The sequence below is a fragment of the Hemitrygon akajei genome, chromosome 23, assembly GCF_048418815.1.
Source record: "Hemitrygon akajei chromosome 23, sHemAka1.3, whole genome shotgun sequence".
NCBI classification, from domain to species: Eukaryota; Metazoa; Chordata; class Chondrichthyes; order Myliobatiformes; family Dasyatidae; genus Hemitrygon; species Hemitrygon akajei.
This window is the reverse complement of record NC_133146.1, coordinates 16,903,795-16,928,568: the sequence shown is the minus strand read 5'-3', so window position 1 is coordinate 16,928,568 and position 24,774 is coordinate 16,903,795. Positions and strand designations below refer to the sequence as shown.

General features: G+C 48.1%; 1 protein-coding gene and 1 non-coding gene across 2 annotated transcripts in view; both read left to right on the top strand.

The window, feature by feature from the left end:
- Positions 1–24,774, top strand: part of LOC140715196 (lysyl oxidase homolog 4-like) — a 123,417-nt gene that overhangs the window by 43,574 nt on the left and 55,069 nt on the right. The window contains exon 5 of the mRNA XM_073027042.1: positions 22,232–22,270. Coding sequence (XP_072883143.1) covers positions 22,232–22,270 — 39 coding nt within the window. The remainder of the gene's footprint in view (positions 1–22,231; positions 22,271–24,774) is intronic.
- Positions 2,735–2,837, top strand: LOC140715527 (U6 spliceosomal RNA). The gene has a single exon (XR_012096153.1). It is a non-coding gene; the product is annotated as a U6 spliceosomal RNA (small nuclear RNA).

Below are 24,774 nucleotides of genomic sequence, written 5' to 3'. Positions count from 1 at the left end.
TCTCTCCCTGTCTCTGTCTGTCTCTCCTTCTCTGTCTGTCTGACTCTTCCTGTCTCTGTCTGTCTCTCCTTCTCTGTCTGTCTGACTCTCCCTCTCTCTGTCTGTCTGACTCTCCCTCTCTCTGTCTGTCTGTCTCTCCCTGTCTCTGTCTGTCTCTCCTTCTCTGTCTGTCTGACTCTTCCTGTCTCTGTCTGTCTCTCCTTCTCTGTCTGCCTGTCTCTCCTTCTCTCTGTCTGTCCCTCCCTCTCTCTGTCTGTCTGATTCTCCCTCTCTCTGTCTGTCTCTCCCTGTCTCTGTCTGTCTCTCCTTCTCTGTCTGTCTGACTCTTCCTGTCTCTGTCTGTCTCTCCTTCTCTGTCTGTCTGACTCTCCCTCTCTCTGTCTGTCTGACTCTCCCTCTCTCTGTCTGTCTGTCTCTCCCTGTCTCTGTCTGTCTCTCCTTCTCTGTCTGTCTGACTCTACCTGTCTGTCTGCCTGTCTCTCCTTCTCTCTGTCTGTCTGACTCTCCCTCTGTCTGTCTGTTTGTCTCTCCCTGTCTCTGTCTGTCTCTCCTCTGTCTGTCTGACTCTCCCTCTTTCTGTCTGCCTGTCTCTCCTTCTCTCTGTCTGTCCCTCCCTCTCTCTGTCTGTCTGACTCTCCCTCTCTCTGTCTGTCTCTCCCTGTCTCTGTCTGTCTCTCCTTCTCTGTCTGTCTGACTCTTCCTGTCTCTGTCTGTCTCTCCTTCTCTGTCTGTCTGACTCTCCCTCTCTCTGTCTGTCTGACTCTCCCTCTCTCTGTCTGTCTCTCCCTGTCTCTGTCTGTCTCTCCTTCTCTGTCTGTCTGACTCTTCCTGTCTCTGTCTGTCTCTCCTTCTCTGTCTGCCTGTCTCTCCTTCTCTCTGTCTGTCCCTCCCTCTCTCTGTCTGTCTGATTCTCCCTCTCTCTGTCTGTCTCTCCCTGTCTCTGTCTGTCTCTCCTTCTCTGTCTGTCTGACTCTTCCTGTCTCTGTCTGTCTCTCCTTCTCTGTCTGTCTGACTCTCCCTCTCTCTGTCTGTCTGACTCTCCCTCTCTCTGTCTGTCTGTCTCTCCCTGTCTCTGTCTGTCTCTCCTTCTCTGTCTGTCTGACTCTTCCTGTCTCTGTCTGTCTCTCCTTCTCTGTCTGCCTGTCTCTCCTTCTCTCTGTCTGTCCCTCCCTCTCTCTGTCTGTCTGACTCTCCCTCTCTCTGTCTGTCTCTCCCTGTCTCTGTCTGTCTCTCCTTCTCTGTCTGTCTGACTCTTCCTGTCTCTGTCTGTCTCTCCTTCTCTGTCTGTCTGACTCTCCCTCTGAGTCTCTGTCTGTCTGTTTTCTACCTCTCTCTGTCTCTCACCCCTCCTCCCATAACGTTTTCGTTCATGCTATAAAAACCCTCATTAGTTAAACTACTTACACATTGAACACCCATCAGATATTTTTCCCATCTCTTTCTGAAGAATTCCAGCTTCTACACGCTTTCCTGAAGAGTGAACCCTCCCTATTCTTAGTAACCCTTATTTGGAGGTAACCCACCCACCCACCCCCTCCCATACCCAGGGAGCTCGGTGCTCAGAGTTTGATGCGTGTCTGCTCGTGGCTCCCCGTGGTGTGAGGAGAGGCCGGGCAGCGGTCCAGGACAAACACAGACCAGGCAGGAGCAGATCTGTCTCAGGGAATGAGTGACCTGTAGCTGGAACAGTTGCCAGAAAGGTTGGTTAAGGCTACAGGCTCCGTCGAGGACAACCCTGGGAAGATGGGGCTAGGTGAGTCAAAGGAAACTCTGTGTACTAACTAGACAGGGAACAGAAACTCCTTGAGATTAGGGGGCTGCTGGAGTAGCCAGCATTCACACTCAGTGTCCACTTTATTAGGAACCCCCTGTACCTAACCAAGGAGCCAGTGGGCATACATTCGTGTGGCCTCATTGCTGTTGTAGCCATTCCACTTCAACTTTCAATATGATGTGTATGCAGAGACGTCCCTTTACGCACCACTGTTGTAACGTGTGGTTATCTGAGTTCCTGTCACCTTCCTGTCAGCTTGAACCGGTCTGGTCATTCTCCTCTGACCTCTCTCATTAAGAAAGTGTTTTCACCCACAGATCTGCTGCTCGCTGGATGTTTCTTGCACCGTTCTCTGTAAGCTCTGGAGACTGCGGTGCGTGAAACTCCCAGGAGATCGGCAGTTTCTGAGATACTCAAACCACCCCCTCTGGCACCAACAATCATTCCACGGTCAAAGTCACATCGATCACGTTTCTTCCCCATTGTGATGTCTGATCTCAACAACGATTGAACCTTTTGGCCATGACTGCATGCTTTTATGCATTGTGTTGCTGCCACATGTTTGGGTGGTGAGATATTTGCTTTGAAGAGCAGGTGTACAGGTATACCTGATGAAGTGGCCACCCAGTGTGTAGCTCTCACTAATTACCTCTGACGAGGTAGTGGCGAGTTACAGTCTTCATGGTGAAGGTGCCCCTCCCCCATCCAGTGCTACAGGGGAGGGAGATCTAGGATTTAGATCCGGCAATGACAATGGGATAGCGATATACTCCCAGAGCCTCAAGAGATTCCGCAGATACTGGGAATCTGGAATCCCTCAGGTTCATTTGACCACAAGTTTGTGTCTGTCACCCTCTTAGCCTGAACAGTCTAATCAGCACTAGCAGGACTACGGTCCAGAGCTGAGAGGGCACAGCAGGAGCCGAGGACTGTGGGTCTGAGGGACAGCTCCTGTCTCGCTAGCTCTGGCAACTCACATACTAAAACTGGAGTGATACAGAGAAGGTTAGAGTAGACCCTATGCAAGGATGACACGCAGATTTGTGAAGCATTCTATATTTTTGGAGGCAGCATGCTAGTGTATCCACTCATAGTCGAATGCCTAGTGTAATAAATATTATCTGTTTATTTCCATCCACAAATACTGCCTTACCTATTGAATTCTGCCAGCTCTTTGTGTACGTCGCTCTGCAGATGATGTGTGTCTCTCTGCAGATGATGTGTCTCGCTGCAGATGATGTGTGTCTCCCTGCAGATGATACGTGTCTCTTCAGATGATATGTGTCTCTCTGCAGATGATCTGTGTCTCTGCAGATGATGTATATTTCTCTGCAGATGATGTGCGTCTCTCTACAAATGATGTGTGTCTCTCTGCAGATGATGTGTGTCTCCCTGCAGATGATGTGTCTCTCTGCAGATGATCTGTGTGTCTTCAGATGATGTATATCTCTCTGCAGATGATGTGTGTCTCTCTACAAATGATGTGTATCTCTCTGCAGATGATGCATGTCCCTGCAGATGATGTACATCTCTCTGCAGATGATGTGTCTCTCTACAGATGATGTGTCTCACTGCAGATGATGTGTCTCATCAAATGATGTGTCTTTTCAGATCATGTGTGTCTCTTTAGATGATGTATAATCTCTCTGCAGATGATGAGTGTCTCTCTGCAGATGATCTGTGTCTCTGCAGATGATGTGTGTCTCTCTGCAGATGATCTGTGTCTCTTCAGATGATGTGTGTCTCTCTGCAGATGATCTGTGTCTCTGCAGATGATGTGTGTCTCTCTGCAGATGATCTGTGTCTCTTCAGATGATGTGTCTCTTCAGATGATGTATATCTCACTGCAGATGATGTGTGCCTCTCTGCAGATGTTGTGTGTCTCTCTACAAACGATATGTGTCTCTCTGCAGATGATCTGTGTCTCTTCAGATGATGTGTCTCTCTGCAGATGATCTGTGTCTCTTCAGATGATGTACATCTCTCTGCAGATGATGAGTGTCTCTGCTGATGATGTGTGTCTCTGCAGATGATGTGTGTCTCCCTGCAAATGATGTGTCTCTCTGCAGATGATGTGTCTCACTGCAGATGATGTGTGTCTCCCTGCAGATGATGTGTATCTCTACAGATGATGTGTCTCCCTGCAGATGATGTGTCTCTCTGCAGATGATGTGTGTCTCTGCAAATGATGTGTCTCGTCAGATGATGTGTCTTTTCAGATGATGTGTGTCTCTTTAGATGATGTATATCTCTCTGCTGATGATGTGTGTCTCTCTACAAACGATGTGCATCTCTCTGCAGATGATGTGTCTCTCTGCAGATGATGTGTGTCTCTCTACAAGATGTGTGTCTCTCTGCAGATGATGTATATCTCTCTGCAGATGTGTGTCTCCCTGCAGATGATGTGTCACTCTACAGATGATGTGTGTCTCTCTACAGATGATGTGTCTCTCTGCAGATGATGTGTGTCTCTTCAGATGATGTATATCTCTCTACAGATGATGTGTGTCTCTCTACAAACGATGTGTGTCTCGCTGCAGATGATGCATGTCTCTGCAGATGATGTGTGTCTCTGCAGATGATGTGTGTCTCTTCAGATGATGTATATCTCTCTGCAGATGATGTGTCTCCCTGCAGATGATGTGTCACTCTACAAACGATGTGTGTCTCTCTGCAGATGATGTGTGTCTCTTCAGATGATGTATATCTCTCTACAGATGATGTGTGTCTCTCTACAAACGATGTGTGTCTCGCTGCAGATGATGCATGTCTCTGCAGATGATGTGTGTCTCTGCAGATGATGTGTGTCTCTTCAGATGATGTATATCTCTCTGCAGATGATGTGTCTCCCTGCAGATGATGTGTCACTCTACAAACGATGTGTGTCTCTCTGCAGATGATGTGTGTCTCTTCAGATGATGTATATCTCTCTGCAGATGATGCGTGTCTCTTCAGATGATATGTCTCTCTACAGATGATGTGTCTCCCTGCAGATGATGTGTCTTCCTGCAGATGATGCATCTCTCTGCAGATGATGTGTCTCACTGCAGATGATGTGTGTCTCTCTACAAATGATGTGTGTCTCTCTGCAGATGATGTATATCTCTCTGCAGATGATGTGTCTCCCTGCAGATGATGTGTCACTCTACAGATGATGTGTGTCTCTCTACAGATGATGTGTCTCTCTGCAGATGATGTGTGTCTCTTCAGATGATGTATATCTCTCTACAGATGATGTGTGTCTCTCTACAAATGATGTGTGTCTCTCTGCAGATGATCTGTGTCTCTTCAGATTATGTATATCTCTCTGCAGATGATGTGTGTCTCTCTACAAATGATGTGTCTCTCTGCAGATGATGTGTGTCTCTCTACAAACGATGTGTGTCTGTCTGCAGATGATGCGTGTCTCTGCAGATGATGTGTGTCTCTGCAGATGATGTGTGTCTCTCTACAAACGATGTGTGTCTGTCTGCAGATGATGCGTGTCTCTGCAGATGATGTGTCTCCCTGCAGATGATGTGTCTTCCTGCAGATGATGCATCTCTCTGCAGATGATGTGTCTCCCTGCAGATGATCTGTGTCTCTTCAGATGATGTATATCTCTCTGCAGATGATGTGTGTCTCTCTACAAATGATGTGTGTCTCTCTGCAGATGATGTGCGTTTCTTCAGATGGTGTATATCTCTCTGCAGATGATGTGTGTCTCTCTACAAACGATGTGTCTCCCTGCAGATGATGCGTGTCTCTGCAGATGATGTGTGTCTCTCTGCAGGTGATATGCATCGCTACAGATGATGTGTGTCTGTCTGCAGATGATGTGTGTCTGTCTGCAGATGACGTGTGTCTCACTGCAGATGTTGTGCATCTCTACAGACAATGTGTCTCACTGTAGATGATATGTCTCTCTACAGATGATGTGTGTCTCTGTAGTGTAGATGATGCCTGACTCACTGAGTTCCTCATTTTAATTTTGAAATATATTTCTCAGTCAGGATGGTTCTGCAGAGAGACACATCATCCGCAGAGAGACACGCATCCCCTGCCCCCGTTGCCCTTGTTTATCTAGCGATACAGTCGAACAACCCTCACTACCCAATTACACCCATGTGACTAATTAACCTACTACCCAAACCTCTTTTGGACTGTGGGAGGAAACCAGAGCACCCTGAGGAAACCCGTGCAGGTCACAGGGAGAAAGTACAAACTCCTTTCAGACAACAGCGGGAATTGAACCTGGTTTGCTGTAACAGCATTGCACCAACTGCTACGCTACTGTGCTGCCCGTACGATTAACTTTATGTGCCTCATATACAGTGAAATGTGTCACTTGCATCAAATCAAATCAGCGAGGAGTGTACCTGACCTCCTGCAAGTGTCATCGCGCTTCTGGCGCCAACATAAACATGCCCACAGCTCGCTAACCCTAAACCGTATGAGATGTGTGAGGAAACCAGAGCACCAGGGAAAACCCACGTGGTCACGGGGAGAACGTGCAAACTCCTTACAGACAGCGGCAGGAATCAAACCCCGATCTTACGGGTGGCGCTGTAATAGCGTGCCGCTGTACCTCCTCGAGGTAGAAGTGCTGATTTTGGGATGTGTTGTCAGAGTAGAGTGGGTGAGTGAGCACGTTACACTTTGTAGACGGTACACACTGCAGGCACTGTGCGCCAGAGGTGCAGGAAGGGAAGGAATTTTGTTTTAGGGTGGTGTCAGTCCTGGATGGTGCCGCGTTTCTTGAGAGCTTTTGTAGCCGCACTCCTGCGGGCAAGAGGAGAGTGTTCCGTCACGCCCCTGACCCGTGCCTTGTAGACAGCGGTTTGAGAGTCGGGGTCTGAGCTGTGAATAAATGGAAGTCTTTCTTTCCCCAGCCACAATCTCCTCTCTTTTCCATTCAAAACCACAAGTCAGTCCCCTTGGAAAAGTCGACCGACTCTGGCTGGAAAAAAAGATTAACTTCCACACACTTTCACCTTGTTTGTTACATGACATCGAAGTATATTTGAAAAGAGGTTTTTGCATTATGGGGAAGGTCGGGGAGTATGCTTGTAGACCCAGGGGACAACAGACGTTGTATCTAGAGCAACAAAGAAACTGCTGGAGGAACTCAGTGGGTTAGGTACAATCTGTTGGGGGAAGGGGTGGGGAGAGTAATTGTCAAACACGAGGAAATCTGCAGACGCTGGAAATTCAAACAACACACACAAAATGCTGGTGGAACGCAGCAGGCCAGGCAGCATCTATAGGGAGAAGCACTGTTGACGTTTCGGGCCGAGACCCTTCGTCAGGACTTCGACCGGTCCGATGGTAGTGGGTTATCATTGATATTTGCTTAAAGAGTAATTGTCAACATTTTGGTTCATCCGGACTGATGAAGGCTTTCAGCCCAAAATGCCAACAGTTCCTTCTCCCACAGCGGCTGCTTGACACTGAGTTCCTCCAGCAGTTTGTAAATTGGTAAACTGGCCATAGCACATTTTACAGCGCAGTGAACCCGAGTTCAATTCCTGCTGCTGCCTGTGAGGGGTTTGTACATTCTCCCCGTGACCGTGTGGGTTTCCTCTGGGTGCTCCAGTTTCCTCCCACAGTCCAAAGAGTTAAGAGCTAATAAGTTGTGGGCATGCTATGTTGTCAATGGAAGTATGGTGACACTTGCCGGCTGCCCCCAGCGCATTATCACGTGTTGATTGTTGACGCAAACAAAGCGTTTCACTGGAAGCTTCAATGTTTGATGTACGTGTGACAAATAAAGCTAATCTTAAATCATTTTAGGAGAGTGAAAGCTGACTTGATAGTGGTGTACGAGATGACAAGGGGCATAGATAGAGTGGACAGCCAGTGCCTTTTCCCCAGGGCAGAAATGGCTAACATGAGGGGCTATCGTTTTAAGGTGACTGGAGGAATCTCAGGGTGGTATATGGTGACTGTACTTCCTAAGAAGGTTGGCGTCATTCAATGTCTGTAGTGAGATGCTGAAGATGTTCTATAGGTCAGTTGTGGAGAGCGCCCTCTTCTTTGTGGTGGCGTGTTGGGGAGGAAGCATTAAGAAGAGGGACGCCTCACGTCTTAATAAGCTGGTAAGGAAGGCGGGCTCTGTCGTGGGCAAAGTACTGGAGAGTTTAACATCGGTAGCTGAGCGAAGGGCGCTGAGTAGGCTACGGTCAATTATGGATAACTCTGAACATCCTCTACATAGCACCATCCAGAGACAGAGAAGCAGTTTCAGCGACAGGTTACTATCGATGCAATGCTCCTCAGACAGGATGAAGAGGTCAATACTCCCCAATGCCATTAGGCTTTACAATTCTACCGCCAGGACTTAAGAACTTTTTAAAAGCTATTATTAATGCTTTTTGAGATAGTGATTTAGATGCATATCATATTTTCTTACTGAGTTAAGTATTGTATGTAATTAGTTTTGCTACAACAAGTGTATGGGACATTGGAAAAAAGTTGAATTTCCCCATGGGGATGAATAAAGTATCTATCTATCTATCTATCTACATGTATGTACTATGATAAAAAAACTTGCTTTGAACTATGAAAGTATTTGCCACCTTCAGAAGTTTTCTGATGACTCTGCCATAGTTGGATGCATCAGCAAGGGAGATGAGGCTGAGTACAGGGTGACAGTGGGAAACTTTGTCACATGGTGTGAGCAGAATCATCTGCAGCTTAATGTGAAAAAGACTAAGGAGCTGGTGGTGGATTTGAGGAGGGCTAAGGCACCAGTGACCCCTGTTTCCATCCAAGGGGTCAGTGTGGACATGGTGGAGGATTACAAATACCTGGGGATACGAATGGACAATAAACTGGACTGGTCAAAGAACACTGAGGCTGTCTACAAGAAGGGTCAGAGCCATCTCTATTTCCTGAGGAGACTGAGGTCCTTTAACATCTGCCAGATGATGCTGAGCATGTTCTACGAGTCTGTGGTGGCCAGTGCTATCATGTTTGCTGTTGTGTGCTGGGGCAGCAGGCTGAGGGTAGCAGACACCAACAGAATCAACAAACTCATTCGTAAGGCCAGTGATGTTGGGGTGGAACTGGACTCTCTGACAGTGGTGTCTGAAAAGAGGATGCTGTCCCAGTTGCATGCCATCTTGGACAATGTCTCCCATCCACTTCATAATGTACTGGTTAGGCACAGGAGTACATTCAGCCAGAGACTCATTCCACCGAGATGCAACGCTGAGCAACATAGGAAGTCATTCCTGCCTGTGGCCATCAAACCTTACAACTCCTCCCTCGGAGTGTCAGACACCCTGAGCCAATAGGCTGGTCCTGGACTTATTTCCACTTGGCATGATTAACTTACTATTATTTAATTATTTATGGTTTTATATTGCTATATCTCTTCACTATTCTGGGATGGTGCGACTGTAACGAAACCCAGTTTCCCTCGGGATCAATAAAGTCTGTCTGTCTGTCTGTCTGTATAGGTGAAATGTCAGAGATACGATGTTTAAGCAGTGATGGGTATGTGGAACGCACTGCCGGGGCGGTGATAGAGACAGATACTCAGATATATTTAAAAGAGATTTAGAAAGACACTCGGATGAAAAAACGGAGGACTATGTAGGAGGGAAGAGTTAAATTGATCTTAGAGGAGGTTAAAAGGTCAGCACATCATCGTGGCTTGTACTGTGCTTTACTGATCTACGTACTGAGGTACAGTGAAAAGCTTGCCTTGTACACCAGTCCATCAGAGGGTGTACTGAGGTGGTATAGAGTAACAACATTAACAGAATGCAGAATGAGGTGGAACAGGTGCAGGGAAGGTGCAGTGCAGGTAGACGACAGGGTCCAAGGTAGACTGAGAGGTCAGGAGTCCATCTTATCATACCAGGGTTCAACAAGTCTTACAGCAGCGGGGTAGAAGATGACTTGGTACGTGCGGTCAGCCCCTCCGCCCGTTGGGAGGGAGGACGAAAGAGAGAGTATCCAGAGTGGGTGGGGCCTTTCACTGACTGCTTCGCTGAGGAGAGGTTGATTTCCGACATTAGGGTTAGTAAGATGTGGGCAAGCTATGCTGGCGCTGGATGCTTGCGGGCTTCCCCCCAGCGCGTCCTTGGATCATAGACAGAACCGATGCATTTCAGTGTACGTTTCGATGTTTGTGTGGCAGGTAAAGCTAACGTTGGATGTGTACACCATTCTGGGTTTGTTTCTTTCTCTCCTTCAGATACTCCCATGAGGTCCTTTTTACCCAAACGAGAGAGCTGTTAATTTAATGCACCATCCAGGGAAATATTGAAACAGAGGAGGGGAGCAGGAGGAGGCCATTCAGCCCCTTGAGCGTGTGCTGCTAGTCCATTCCAACCTGTTTGATCTGTTTCTCTGTCTCAATACCAAACACTCACTTCTACCTTTAGTCTCTCAAAATCTATCTCCTTCATAAATATTCATGGATCGCTCCAGCCCTGGGTGTAGAACTTCAACATTAATTTTTTCCCTAAATCCTCCTCTGGAAAAAAGTCGGCAGTCTGCAGTGTAGCGGTTAGCGTGAAACTATTGGAGTATCACAACTCCGCTGCTGTGGGTACAGAGCTTCTATGTGTTCACCGTGATCACGTGGGTCCCCCTCCCCTCCCCATATTCCAGAGATGTAAAGGTTAATTGGTCACATGGTTGCAATTGGGCCAAAAGAGTCTGTTACTGCACTGGGTTTCTAAAATAATCCGAAACTTCCTTTGCTCTGTAACCTGTGTCTGTGACCCCATCAAAGGGGAACGTCCTCTCTGAAGTCTGCCTGTCCAGCCTGACAGAGCTTTGCACATTTTGTGGGAGCCCCGCTCGCCCATCTAAACTCGAGTGAATGGTCTGCTTGTCAGATATCTCCGATGGGGCAAAACCAGGGTGACCAGGGGTGGTGGGGGGGAGCGGTAAGCTGTAGACAAGGTTATCGGGTCAGTGGGAGCAATTGCAGAGTGAAAACATGATCGAGTGGACAGCCAGAGTCTTTATCCGCCAGGTGGAAATAACTAGTACAAGGGGTCATCACTCTCCGGCGTTTGGAGGGAAATATAGTGGGCATGTCAGAGCGTCTCTTTACACAGAGAGTGTGGGGATCACACTGCCAGGGGTTGTGGTAGAGGCAGTTAAAAATGGAGGGCTATGCAGGAGGGAAGTGTTCGATTGGTCTTCGAGTAGGTTAATAGGTCAGCACAACACCACAGGCTGAAGGGTCTGTACTGTGCTGTTCTGCTCAACGTTCATAGCGAAAGAATGTGGGGGCTGTGAAATACTTTGTGAGAGGACTCTTGGTCGGCGCAGACCAGCTGGGCTGAAGGGCCTTTTTCTGTGCTGAATGTCTCTTTGGCTGTGTGAACACAAACTCAAATGACTTAATTACTCCAGTGGTAGCAGTACCGCCTCCCCCTGGGAATCAGTCCGCGGCAGAAAAGACAATTCAGCACTCTTAGTGCCATAGAGCCCTTCGGCCCATTTGCTCCAGGCTGGCTGTGTCGCCCAGTGAGCTAGTCTCATCTGCTTGCATTCCTCCAACCCTCTCCTGTCTAAGTACTTATCTCAACGGCTTTTAAATGTTGCTAATGTGCCCGACTCAACCAGCATTTCTGGCAGCTCGTTCCAAACAAGCTCCACCCTTTGCTTAGAGAATCTGCCTCTGATGTCCCTTTTAAATCTCCCATGTTCTGACCTTCAACCCCTGCCCTCTAGTTTTTAGTAACGTCCTCCCTGGGGAAAGAAACCACTACATGATTTCACCCTGTCTATATCCCTCATGACGCAGGTCACCAATCCGTCACCTATATTTTAGGGAATAAAGTCCTGGTCTATGGCCCCCAACATCCTGGTCAATCTTTTCTAGTTTAATAACACCCGCAACAAAAACTGTACACAATACTCCAAGTGTACAGGCTGGGTATATGCTCTGCAAGAGGAAAGATGTTGTGGTGACTCAGTGCGGTCAGCGTGTGACATAACCCTGTTGTGTTTCAGTGAGAATACACCAGACAACTGGCTGATGTTGCCAATAAGTGAGGCCTCATTACACGTTATCAGAACTGATTGTCGTGATTCTCGGTAATTCTTTTTTGTCGGCAGCAGATTGGAATCCAATAAATACAAAGTAAAGAACATGAGCCCATGAATTCTGAACAAAGATCGAGGGATTTTTATTGTGTTGCCAGTTTCCACTCTGATACAGCGGGTGATGTATATTCATTTAAGGCCTGACTCCTTCATTAGGAACCTATAAATGCTTTGAGATGAATCTGATTCTTTCTCCTGACTATGATCATGTGGTTCTGAGGAAATCTCTTAACGTTAAGACGAGGTAGTTTAGTGTGTGGGGAGTGCATAGAACACAGAATAGTCCTGTACAGGAACAGGCCCTTCAGCTCACAATGTTATGCGTTCAAAGCCCACAGGGAGCATAGAACATAATAGTGCCCTGCTAAACTAATCCTTTCTCTCCATAATATCTGTCCATTTCCTGCACACTTGCCTGCCTACCTAAACATCTCTTTAACACCACTATCGTATCTGCTTCCACGGCCAATCTTGGCAGCCCGATCGAGGTACCCATAAAAAAAACTTGTACTGCACATTCCTTTCAAGTTACCCCCTCTCACCCTAAGTGCATGCCCTCCGGTTTTAGACGCTTCAACTCTGGGGAAAAGATACCCGCTGCCCACTCTACTTCTTATCCAGGTCCCCCTTAAGTCTCCACTGCTCCAGATAAAACACCCAAGTTTGTCCGGCCTCTCCTTGTAGATCATGCCCTCTAATCCTGGCAGCGTCTTGGTAGACCTGCGAGGGACAGTATTGCGCTGTACTGTTCTCCATTCTATGTCAAATGCCCTACGTCCTACGCGAGCTTTGCAGGCGGGGTCTGCGTTTATTTGCCCGTCACTGTTTGCTAGGGTGTGAGAGGAGGGATATCCCTGATGGGGCAAAACCTGGGTGACCTTAGGGATAATCTGTGCACAGGGTCATCTGCTCAATGAGTGGATGGTGATAGGTTGGTGATACGCCAATTATTTATGTCACTTGTACCAAGGTCCAGTGGAAAACTTTGTTCTGAGTACCATCCATACATTTCATCAGTGCATTGGGGTGTGCAGGGAAAACAATAACAGAATCGGAAATGGCTTATTATTGTCACATACACTGATGTACAGTGAAAAGTTTGTCTTTCGTACTGTTTATACAGATCAAACCATTACACAGTGCATTGAGCTAGTTCAAGGTAAAACAATAGCAGAATGCAGAATAAAGTGTTACAGCTACAGAGAATGTGCAGTGGGCAGCAGTTACTGTGTGAACATTGACAGAAGCTAAGCAGGAGCTGGGCAATGTGGTGTAATGGGGCATTCCCCGCCCTCTCACAACTTCCCAAACCCTTCCCCACCTTCCCTACCCTCCCTGCCCCCTCACAACTTCCCAAACCCTTCCCCACCCTCCACTACCCTCCCCACCCTCGCACTTCCCAAACCCTTCCCCACCCTCTGCTACCCTCCCCACCCTCGCACTTCCCAAACCCTTCCCCACCCTCTGCTACCCTCCCCACCCTCGCACTTCCCAAACCCTTCCCCACCCTCCCTACCCTCCCCACCCTCGCACTTCCCAAACCCTTTCCCACCCTCCACTACCCTCCCCGCCCCCTCACAACTTCCCAAACCCTTCCCCACCCTCCCCGCCCCCTCACAACTTCCCAAACCCTTCCCCACCCTCCACTACCCTCCCCGCCCCCTCACAACTTCCCAAACCCTTCCCCAACCTCCACTACCCTCCCCACCCTCTCACAACTTCCCAAACCCTTCCCCACCCTCCACTACCCTCCCCGCCCTCTCACAACTTCCCAAACCCTTCCCCACCCTCCACTACCCTCCCCACCCTCTCACAACTTCCCAAACCCTTCCCCACCCTCCACTACCCTCCCCGCCCTCTCACAACTTCCCAAACCCTTCCCCACCCTCCACTACCCTCCCCACCCTCTCACAACTTCCCAAACCCTTCCCCACCCTCCACTACCCTCCCCACCCTCTCACAATTTCCCAAACCCTTCCCCACCCTCTCACAACTTCCCAAATCCTTCCCCACCCTCCACTACCCTCCCTACCCTTGCACAATTTCCCAAACCCTTCCCCACCCTCCGCAAGCCCTCCGCTACCCTCCCCACCCTCTCACAACTTCCAATACCCTTCCCCACCCTCCACTACCCTCTTCTGTAGTACCCACTCTCCATCTTATTCCATCCTCTCCCACCCTCCGCCACTCCCTCCCACTCCACCCCACACTTCCCATCCTATCCCCCCCTCCACACCCCCCTCACCTCCAGCCTCTTCCACCTCTTTCCCAGTTCTGAGGAAGGGCGTCTGACCTGAAACACGGAGGATTTTCTTTCCCACAGGTGCGGCCTGACCTGCCAAGTGTTTCGGCTTGTCTGAGCCGGATAAAGTCTTACGCTTTGTAACTTCAGCAATTAAATTAATTCAAAGGAGCACACGAGAGTCCAGGAATACAAGTTTATTTCGTTCATACACGCGGCAGTGCGATGACATTTGCAATTAACGTAGTTGTACATACAACGCGTCATCAATCACTTAAGCAAACAAGAATGCTTAACAAGCAATATATGCATGATCACTCATATAATTTTGAAATAATACATATCAAGTCAAGTCAAGTTGCTTTTTATTGTCATTTTGACCATAACTGCTGGTACATTACACAGTAAAAATGAGACAATGTTTTTTCAGGACCATGGTGTTACATGACACAGTACAAAAACTAGACTGAACTACGTAAAAAACAACACAGAAAAAAAACTACACTAGACTACAGACCTACCCAGGACTGCATAAAGTGCACAAAACAGTGCAGGCATTACAATAAATAATAAACAGGACAATAGGACAGTAAGGTGTCAGTCCAGGCTCTGAGTATTGAGGAGTCTGATGGCTTGGGGGAAGAAACTGTTACATAGTCTGGTCGTGAGAGCCCGAATGCTTCGGTGCCTTTTCCCAGACGGCAGGAGGGAGAAGAGTTTGTATGAGGGGTGCGTGGGGTCCTTCATAATGCTGTTTGCTTTGCGGATGCAGCGTGTAGTGTAAATGTCCGTGATGGCGGGAAGAGAGACCCCGATGATCTTCTCAGCTGACCTCACTATCCACTGCAGGGTCTTACGATCCGAGATGGTGCAATTTCCGAACCAGGCAGTGATGCAGCTGCTCAGGATGCTCTCAATACAACCCCTGTAGAATGTGATGAGGATGGGGGGTGGGAGATGGACTTTCCTCAGCCTTCGCAGAAAGTAGAGATGCTGCTGGGCTTTCTTTGCTATGGAGCTGGTGTTGAGGGACCAGGTGAGATTCTCCGCCGGGTGAACATCAAGAAATTTGGTGCTCTTAACAATCTCTACCAAGGAGCTGTCGACGTTCAGCGGGGAGTGGTCGCTCCATGCCCTCCTGACGTCAACAAACATCTCTTTTGTTTTGTTCACATTCAGAGACAGGTTGTTGGCTCTGCACCAGTCCGTTAGCCGCTGCACCTCCTCTCTAACTCGTCGTTCTTGCTGATGAGACCCACCACGGTCGTGTCATCGACGAACTTGATGATGTGGTTCGAGCTGTGTGTTGCAGCACAGTCGTGGGTCAGTAGAGTGAACAGCAGTGGACTTTACGTTATACGTAACATAAAGCTTTTCTGCTGAATTTGGTTATAGCCGGAGTCGAAATGGAAAAGCACCAACATTATTCTGACGAAGCCTTTGAACTCTAGAAGCTCACGGAGGCAGTACGAGTCAGTTGAGGGACTGGCGCTGCGAGGAAGAACAAAGAGAAGGCACACATACTCAGTCCTGCCCACCCACCGTCTCTGCCCTCACCGAACTACTTCGGATGGGCAAAGCCGAACTGAGAACGAACTCCCTTGTATCCAAATGCCTCCAGCTCTAGCAACTTACCCCTCTCTGTAAACCCCGTCAGCTAAAATATCAAGCCTTCCTGATCTTCGCTGCACCATCAATTAAGGTGTGCACAGTAACAAGGCATTTAGATAGGGGAAATGCAAGCAGGCTTTTTTGTCCACTGAGGTAGGTGAGACTACAACTAGAGGTCATGGGTTAAGGGAGAATGGTGAACTATTTAATGGGAACCCAAGGGGGCACTTCTTCACCCTCTAATGGTCAGGTGAAGGGAAGAGAAGTGATGAGAAGTGATGAGAGTGGATTGATTTCTCTAATTTTCGATAATTTCTTCCCTCTGACTCTTCTCTTTTTTATATTCCCCATTCTTGTTCACTCTCAAACCTCTTCTCATCTGCTAATCACACTCACCCAGTCCCTCTCCTTCCTCCCTCTCTCCCATGATCCACTGTCCTCTCCTATCAGATTCCTGCTTCATTAGCCCTTTGCCGCTTCCACCTATCACCTCCCAGCTTCTCACTTCATCTCCCGCCCCCTCACCTGGTTTAGCCTATCACCTCCCAGCTTCTCACTTCATCTCCCTCCCCCTCACCTGGTTTAGTCTATCATCTCCCAGTTTCTCACTTCATCTCCCACCCCTCACCTGGTTTAGTCTATCACCTCCCAGTTTCTCATTTCATCCCCTTCCCCCTCACCTGGTTTAGCCTATCACCTCCCAGCTTCTCACTTCATCTCCCGCCCCCTCACCTGGTTTAGCCTATCACCTCCCAGCTTCTCACTTCATCTCCCGCCCCCTCACCTGGTTTAGTCTATCACCTCCCAGCTTCTCACTTCATCTCCCGCCCCTCACCTGGTTTAGCCTATCACCTCCCAGCTTCTCACTTCATCTCCCGCCCCCTCACCTGGTTTAGTCTATCACCTCCCAGTTTCTCATTTCGTCCCCTTCCCCCTCACCTGGTTTAGCCTATCACCTCCCAGCTTCTCACTTCATCTCCCGCCCCCTCACCTGGTTTAGTCTATCACCTCCCAGCTTCTCACTTCATCTCCCGCCCCTCACCTGGTTTAGTCTATCACCTCCCAGCTTCTCACTTCATCTCCCACCCCTCACCTGGTTTAGCCTATCACCTCCCAGTTTCTCATTTCATCCCCTTCCCCCTCACCTGGTTTAGCCTATCACCTCCCAGCTTCTCACTTCATCTCCCGCCCCCTCACCTGGTTTAGTCTATCACCTCCCAGCTTCTCACTTCATCTCCCGCCCCCTCACCTGGTTTAGTCTATCACCTCCCAGCTTCTCACTTCATCTCCCGCCCCCTCACCTGGTTTAGTCTATCACCTCCCAGTTTCTCATTTCATCCCTTTCCCCCTCACCTGGTTTAGCCTATCACCTCCCAGCTTCTCACTTCATCTCCCGCCCCCTCACCTGGTTTAGTCTATCACCTCCCAGCTTCTCACTTCATCTCCCGCCCCCTCACCTGGTTTAGTCTATCACCTCCCAGCTTCTCACTTCATCTCCCGCCCCCTCACCTGGTTTAGTCTATCACCTCCCAGCTTCTCATTTCATCCCCTTCCCCCTCACCTGGTTTAGTCTATCACCTCCCAGCTTCTCACTTCATCTCCCTCCCCCTCACCTGGTTTAGCCTATCACCTCCCAGCATGCCTGTTCCCCCTCCCCCACCTTCTACCTCCTTCTGATGAAGTGCCTCAGCCCGAAATGTTAACTGTTCGTGCGGACCTGCAAAGTTCCTCCAGCATTTTGTGCGCGTTGCTAATATATCCATAGTTAGCTTATTCCAATTTAGTTTGGTGCTGTTCCCAAATGGGATTATTTATTCCAATGAGAGTGAGGTGCTCAGAAACTTGCACCTTGACATGCAAGTTCATCCAATATCGTTATCCTCCATTTCTACAGGCCCAGAGCGTTTGGTGGCTCTGATAGGGCTTAGTAAACTTAGGTAGAGTGGACGTGGAGAGGATGTTTCCTATAGTGGGGGGAGTCTAGGACCAGAGGGCACAGATAGAGTGGATGTGGAGAGGATGTTTCCTATAGTGGGGGGAGTCTAGGACCAGGGGGCACAGATAGAGTGGATGTGGAGAGGATGTTTCCTATAGTGGGGGAGTCTAGGACCAGAGGACACAGATAGAGTGGATGTGGAGAGGATGTTTCCTATAGTGGGGGGAGTCTAGGAGCAGAGGGCACAGATAGAGTGGATGTGGAGAGGATGTTTCCTATAGTGGGGGAGTCTAGGATCAGAGGACACAGATAGAGTGGATGTGGAGAGGATGTTTCCTATAGTGGGGGAGTCTAGGACCAGAGGACACAGATAGAGTGGATGTGGAGAGGATGTTTCCTATAGTGGGGGGAGTCTAGGACCAGAGGACACAGATAGAGTGGATGTGGAGAGGATGTTTCCTATAGTGGGGGAGTCTAGGATCAGAGGACACAGATAGAGTGGATGTGGAGAGGATGTTTCCTATAGCGGGGGAGTCTAGGACCAGAGGGCACAGATAGTGTGGGTGTGGAGAGGATGTTTCCTATAGTGGGGGAGTCTAGGACCAGAGGGCACAGATAGAGTGGATGTGGAGAGGATGTTTCCTATATTGGGGGAGTCTAGGACCAGTAGACACAGATTGAGTGGATGTGGAGAGGATGTTTCCTATAGTGGGGGAGTCTAGGACCGGAGGGCACAGATGGAGTGGATGTGGAGAGGATGTTTCCTATAGTGGGGGGAGTCTAGGACCAGAAGACACAGATAGAGTGGATGTGGAGAGGATGTTTCCTATAGTGGGGGAGTCTAGGATCAGAGGACACAGATAGAGTGGATGTGGAGAGGATGTTTCCTATAGCGGGGGAGTCTAGGACCAGAGGGCACAGATAGTGTGGGTGTGGAGAGGATGTTTCCTATAGTGGGGGAGTCTAGGACCAGAGGGCACAGATAGAGTGGATGTGGAGAGGATGTTTCCTATATTGGGGGAGTCTAGGACCAGTAGACACAGATTGAGTGGATGTGGAGAGGATGTTTCCTATAGTGGGGGAGTCTAGGACCGGAGGGCACAGATGGAGTGGATGTGGAGAGGATGTTTCCTATAGTGGGGGGAGTCTAGGACCAGAAGACACAGATAGAGTGGATGTGGAGAGGATGTTTCCTATAGTGGGGGAGTCTAGGATTGGAGGACACAGCCTCAGAATTGAAGGATGTCACTTCAGAACAGAGGTGAGGAGGAAGTTCTTAAGCCAGAGGGTGGTGAATCTACAGATATTGCCAAGGACAGTTGTGGAGGCCAAGTCTTTGGGTAATTTAAAGTGGAGGCTGATAGGTTCTTGATTAGTAGGGGTTTCCAAGGTTACGGGGAGAAGGCAGGAGAAACTGGGTTGAGAGAGATAACAATTCAGCAATTTTTTGACTGGTGGAGCAGGTTTGATGGGTTGAATGGTCTAATTCTGCTCCTATGGTCTTTGCTTTAAGAAGGATCTTTATTTATTCTGAAGTACGGTATTATATAGATTTATACTGGATGGAGCTTGAAATGTTTCATGAATAAATCCATATTGTTGGCTGCAGTTTGGAACCCTGTAAGAAAGTACATTACTAATGGAACACAGACCATTAGCGTGGCAGGGAAAGCTGAAGTGATGTTATCTGAGGCAGCACTTGACTCTGCCATCGAACACTGAAAGCTGATTTAAGTTAACTCAGTGACAGGTGTTAAAAGGGAGGCTTTTAAAGAGAAGTACATGTGGTAGAGAGACTCCAGTTTGCAGAGAGAAGCGCGCTCTTGTTGCAGACAAATTCAGACCCTATTTGCATTTCTGAAGTGTGTTTCTCAGCCTCCTCATTAGCCATCTACACGTGGATCTGAATTCAGACAATCTGGGCTATTAATCCAGGTTAGGAGTCATATTAATCCAGGCTACTGTGCATAAACAGGCCATTCAGCCCATCTAACCTATGTTAACATGTTTTTCTGCCTGGTTCCGTTGACCTGCATCTGGACTATAGCTCTCTATTCCCCTGCCAACCATGTATTTATCTTAAATGTTGAACATCCACCACTTCTGCTGGCAGTTCATTCCATACTCTCACCTCAGCTTCCTCTTAAATATTTCACCTTTCACCCTGAACTTATCATCTAGACCCACCCAGCTTCTTTTGGAAGGCCGATCCATTTGGAATGCCATTCCGAGCTTTTGCAAGGTTTGCCATCTTGCTTCCGAAGGTCAGGAGCTGGGATGAGAACACGAGAAGGTTAGAATAGGAGAAAGAGACATTCACCTCCTCTGGCATTGCATGAGATCTTGACCCCAGCTCCCCTCTGCTGTCTGTTTTTCTTATCTCTATCTGTATAGAATCAAGGGGGCCATAGGCAAGGTGTCCACTCATAGACTTTCACCTAGGGAAGGGGTACAAAAAACTAGAGGGGCAAACAAAATGCTGGAGGAACTCAGCAGGTCAGGCAGCATCTATAGAGGGGAATCAACAATCAATGTTTTGGGCCAAGACCCTTCATCAGGACATCATCTTCCTCCCACATAGCCCTCCATTTTTCAGTCATTCATATCCCTAAGAGTTTACCTACCACCAACTCCTGACAGAGTGTTCCATGCAACTATCTCTGACATGCGCCCCCCCCCCATGCTTTCCTCTGGTCACCTTAAAATGATATTCTCTTCCTATTGGCCCTTTCTGCCATGGGAACAAGATGCCTATTATCACCTTGTACACCTCTACCAAGTCAACCTTTCCTCAGATCCGTGCAGCATCCTGGTAAATCTGCTCTGGACCCCTCCCAAAGTTTCTACATCCTTCCTATAATGTTTATTATTTATTGTAATGCCTGCACTGTTTTGTGTACTTTATGCAGTCCTGGGTAGGTCTGTAGTCTAGTGTAGCTTTTTTTTCTGTGTTGTTTTTTTACGTAGTTCAGTCTAGTTTTTGTACTGTGTCATGTAACACCATGGTTCTGAAAAACGTCGTCTCGTTTTTACTGTGTACTGTACCAGCAGTTACGGTCGATAAGACAATAAAAAGTGACTTGACTTGACTTGATGAGGCGACCAAACCTGAACAGAATTTTTTATAGAGTTGCAACATTACCTCGTGGCTCTTGAACTCAATCCCCTGCCTAATGAAGGCCAACACTCCATATCCACTCTTCTAACTTACACGCTGTACCTGCCTCCCCTGTCCCTGCTGTTGGATTTAACTCCAAACTGGCTGTGATTACATTTTATTTATTTTAACCTGGGCCACTGAAGGAGAGGAGTGTACATCGCCCAACATTGTCCTCAATTGAGAAGATTAGTTCTTTTATTTTCTGTACAAATCGCAAAGGAGCCTCGTGGTTCCTCATCACGCACGACTGCCTCTTTAGAGATGTTATTCTTCACTTGCCCATCAGGTGCGTCCTGTCCTACAAGCCACCCTCATCTCTGAGTGGGCAGACGCTACCTTTCATTGGGCAGTTCTCCCTGGTGGTGGACGGGCTGATGAATGCCGGGGAGAAGCCCATGACCATTCCCAGTGAAAATCCACGAGAAATGGAGATTTCAAGAATTGATTTCCATAAATCGGAGTACTGAGTACAGGAATTGAGATGTTATGCTGAAGTTGTGTGAGAGTTTGGTACGGCTAAATCTGAAGTGTTGCAAGCAGTTCTGGTCACCCACCTACAGGATAGAGAGCGATAAGATTGAAAGAATACAAAGAAAATAATTTTATTTTTATTTTTATTTAGAGTTAAGCATGGCCCAATGAGCACCCAATTACACCAATGTCACTGATTAACGTACTAAGCCGTACACCTTAGGAACGTGGGAGGAAACCGGAGCACCAGGAGGAAACCCACACAGTCGCAAGCAATGCATGCAAACGCCTTAGAGATAACTGTGGAATTGAGTTTTAAAACATTGCGCTAACCACCGTGTTAGTCTACTGCCAACTTACAAGGACGTTGCCGGGACTTGAGGACCTGAGTTATAGGAAAAGGTTGGGACTCATTTTCATGGGAGCACAGGAGAATGAGCGGAGATTTGATAGAGGTATACAAAATCATGAGGGGCATATGTAGAGTTAATGCAAGCAGACTTTCTCCACTGAGAGACCAGAACTGGAGGTCACAGGCTAAAGGTGAAAGGTGAAATATTTAAGGGGAACCTGAGGGGGAGCTTCCTCACTCAGAGGGTGGTGTGAGTGTGGAATGAGGTGCCAGCGGACGTGGTGGGTGTGGGCTTGATTTCGACATTGACGAGAAATTTAGCTAAGTACATGGATGGGAGGGGAGTGACTACGTTCCAGGTCAATGGGACTAGGCAGAACAACAATTCGGCATGAATTAGATGGGCTGAAGGGCACCTTTCTGTGCTGTGGTGCTCTATGACTCCAACACTGTAAATGTGCAGGGGGGGACGAAGCAAGTGCCCTAACATCGGAGACTAAATTGAATCCTGTTTCCATACAAGCACATTTAACACTGCGTCACACACCTGCAATTTATTCATGTCTAGTCTGGTACGGTGCACCAGCGGTGTCGGTAAGATATTAATCTCTTGCATTCTTTTGTTGCAGGAAGCAGTGGGATCAAAAGGTGAACAACCCTAAAACCAGGTATCAAACTGTTTGTTTCTGAGTTACACATCAGTCGCTCCTCCTAGGAGCCAGGCTGGCTCTCGTGTCCTTATCGTGACCCTTTCAAACACTGAGCGAATTTTCTAGAGCCGCGTAGTTTATTGATGCTCTAAAGAGGACAGAAGGTTTGCGTTAGTCGAGATCTAAATATGTGAGTAAAGAGAGGGACAGAACAGGGCTCACTGCTTTTTATCTGTGTTTATTATTTACCATCTTTCACCCCCCCAGCTTCTCACTTCACACCCTCCCTCTCACCTGGCTTCACCTATCACCTACCAGCTTGTGCCCTCCTCTCACCCATTCTCTTCTCCTCAGCTACCCACCACCTTGGTCTGGTTCCCCCCCCCCACCCCTTTATCCTATGGTCCACTCTCCTCTCCAATCAGATTTGCTCCTTTTCAGCCCTTTGCTTTTTCCACCTATCACCTCCCAGTTTCTTACTTCACCCCTCACCTAGCTTCACCTATCAACTGCCAGCTTGTTCCCCACCCCCCACCTTCTTATTTCTGGCTTCTGCCCCATTCCTTTCCAGTCCTGAAGAAGGATCTCGATTCTCATTTCCAGGACCTGCTGAGTTCCTCCAGCTTTTTGTAGGTGTTACTCAGGTTTATTATCTCTGACATATGTCATGCATTTGTTGTTTTGTGGAGAGCAGCACAGTGCAAATCCTAAAATATTCTATAAATCAGAATAAGAAATATATCTGTACATATAAAAATAAGTAGTACTGAATGAGAGCAAATGTAGTGAGGTAGTGTTCATGGGTTCATTGTCTGTTCAGAAATCTGACGGCAGAGCGGAAAAAGCTGTTCCTAAAAGTGAGGACGCTTTTTAATGTGATGAAATATTTACCTCAAATGGGAATAAAGTATTTATGAAGATTACACATTGTTACGGTATTGTACAGGTTGGAGGGCTCTCCATCATGTCAGATGAGTGTCCTCGATCTCCGAGCCCTGATCTCACCTTGGCAGCCCTCTAGCTTGGTTGTAACCTTCACTTCACCGGGGGGACTCGTAGGGGTTCCTTTCTGATGTTAACTCTCTCACTGGTCTGGTACCTGTGTCTGGGCAGGGCTCTATCAGTGCCACCATCTTCAAGGCACCCCATGTAAAAGTGTGAGGGTCTTTCTCAAGCCCCTCACCCAGGTCAACATTTCCCCTATAACAGATTCAGAGAGGAAGAAGACACCAGTTATCTTCTTTAGAATCAGGTTTATTATCAAAGGTTCCAAGGTACATGGGACTATATACACCATATAGAACCTGAAACTCGTCCTCTTCACAGACACCCACGAAACAAAGAAACCCCATAGAATGAAAGCCCTGAAGCTCCCTCTCCCCCCTTCGCAAAGCAGCAGCAAAAGCATCGATCCTACTCTCCTCACCCCCCCCCCCCACAACATGCAGAAACCCCAAAGAGTCCTTGATTCAAAGTCCATCAAATTACAGTCCGCAAACCAGCTCTGGTATCCCAGAGAGGCTCTCTCTCTCCAGCGAGGGAGAGAGTGTCTGTCCTGCGAGGGAGAGAGTGTCTCTCCAGCAAGAGTGGAGACCAGCGACTTGCTGTTCCAATGTTACGATCTTCCACGTTGCTTCTCAAAGCACCCCCCCCCCCATTGTGCCAAGGACCGACAAGCTCTCACTCTCTATCGAAAGAGAGAGAGAGAGAGAGAGGGTTCGCTCGAGTATAGGGGATTCTTCCTCCTGCAGCGGCCGACGATGAGCAAATACACCACCTGCTGTCTTGGTGTTCCAGTCCCAATGTTTAAGTCTCCCAATACAGTTCAGTCGGCGAAATCAGCGAGGAACCAGGTTGTTCACTGACTTCTGAATTCCCAGCACTGAGAGCGCACGTCTTCCAGGATGTTCCTGGAGTGAGAGAAACGCTAGGTTGCACAGTCGGTCCCAAAACCTACCGCTTTGCGAAGAACCGTAGTTTGAACTGTAGATCACAGGCATCGGCAGAACCATAACCACCTTGAAAAGAAAGATATAAGAGAAGAGAAGTGAGCTGTTTGGAGCACAAACGGGAAGAAGTTGGGTGAGGTGCTGATCCACTGGCACCATATTCCCTCGCTCCTCCTCCAGTCAGTTCCAAACACCATGAAATTTGTTGTTTTGCGGCAGCAGTACAGCACAGTACATAAAAGCTACTACAGTTGATAACGACCAGATTAAAAAAAAAGTACAAAATAAGAACAAAATAGTGAGGCGGTTTATAGATCATTGAGAGATCTGATGGCAGAGTGGAAGAAGCTGTTCCTAAAACATTGGGTGACTTTGGGCTCCTGGGCTTCTGTATGTCCTGTCCTGAGAAGGCAGAGAGCTCTGCAGCCTGTACAATGCCATCTGCCAATGAGAAGAGGGCATATATTCGGTAATGGGGCGTTTTCTGAGGCATCACCTTTTAAAGGTGTCCTCAATGGTGGGGAGGTAGTGTCCATGATGGAGTCTACAGCCCTCTGCAGCTACCTCTGATCC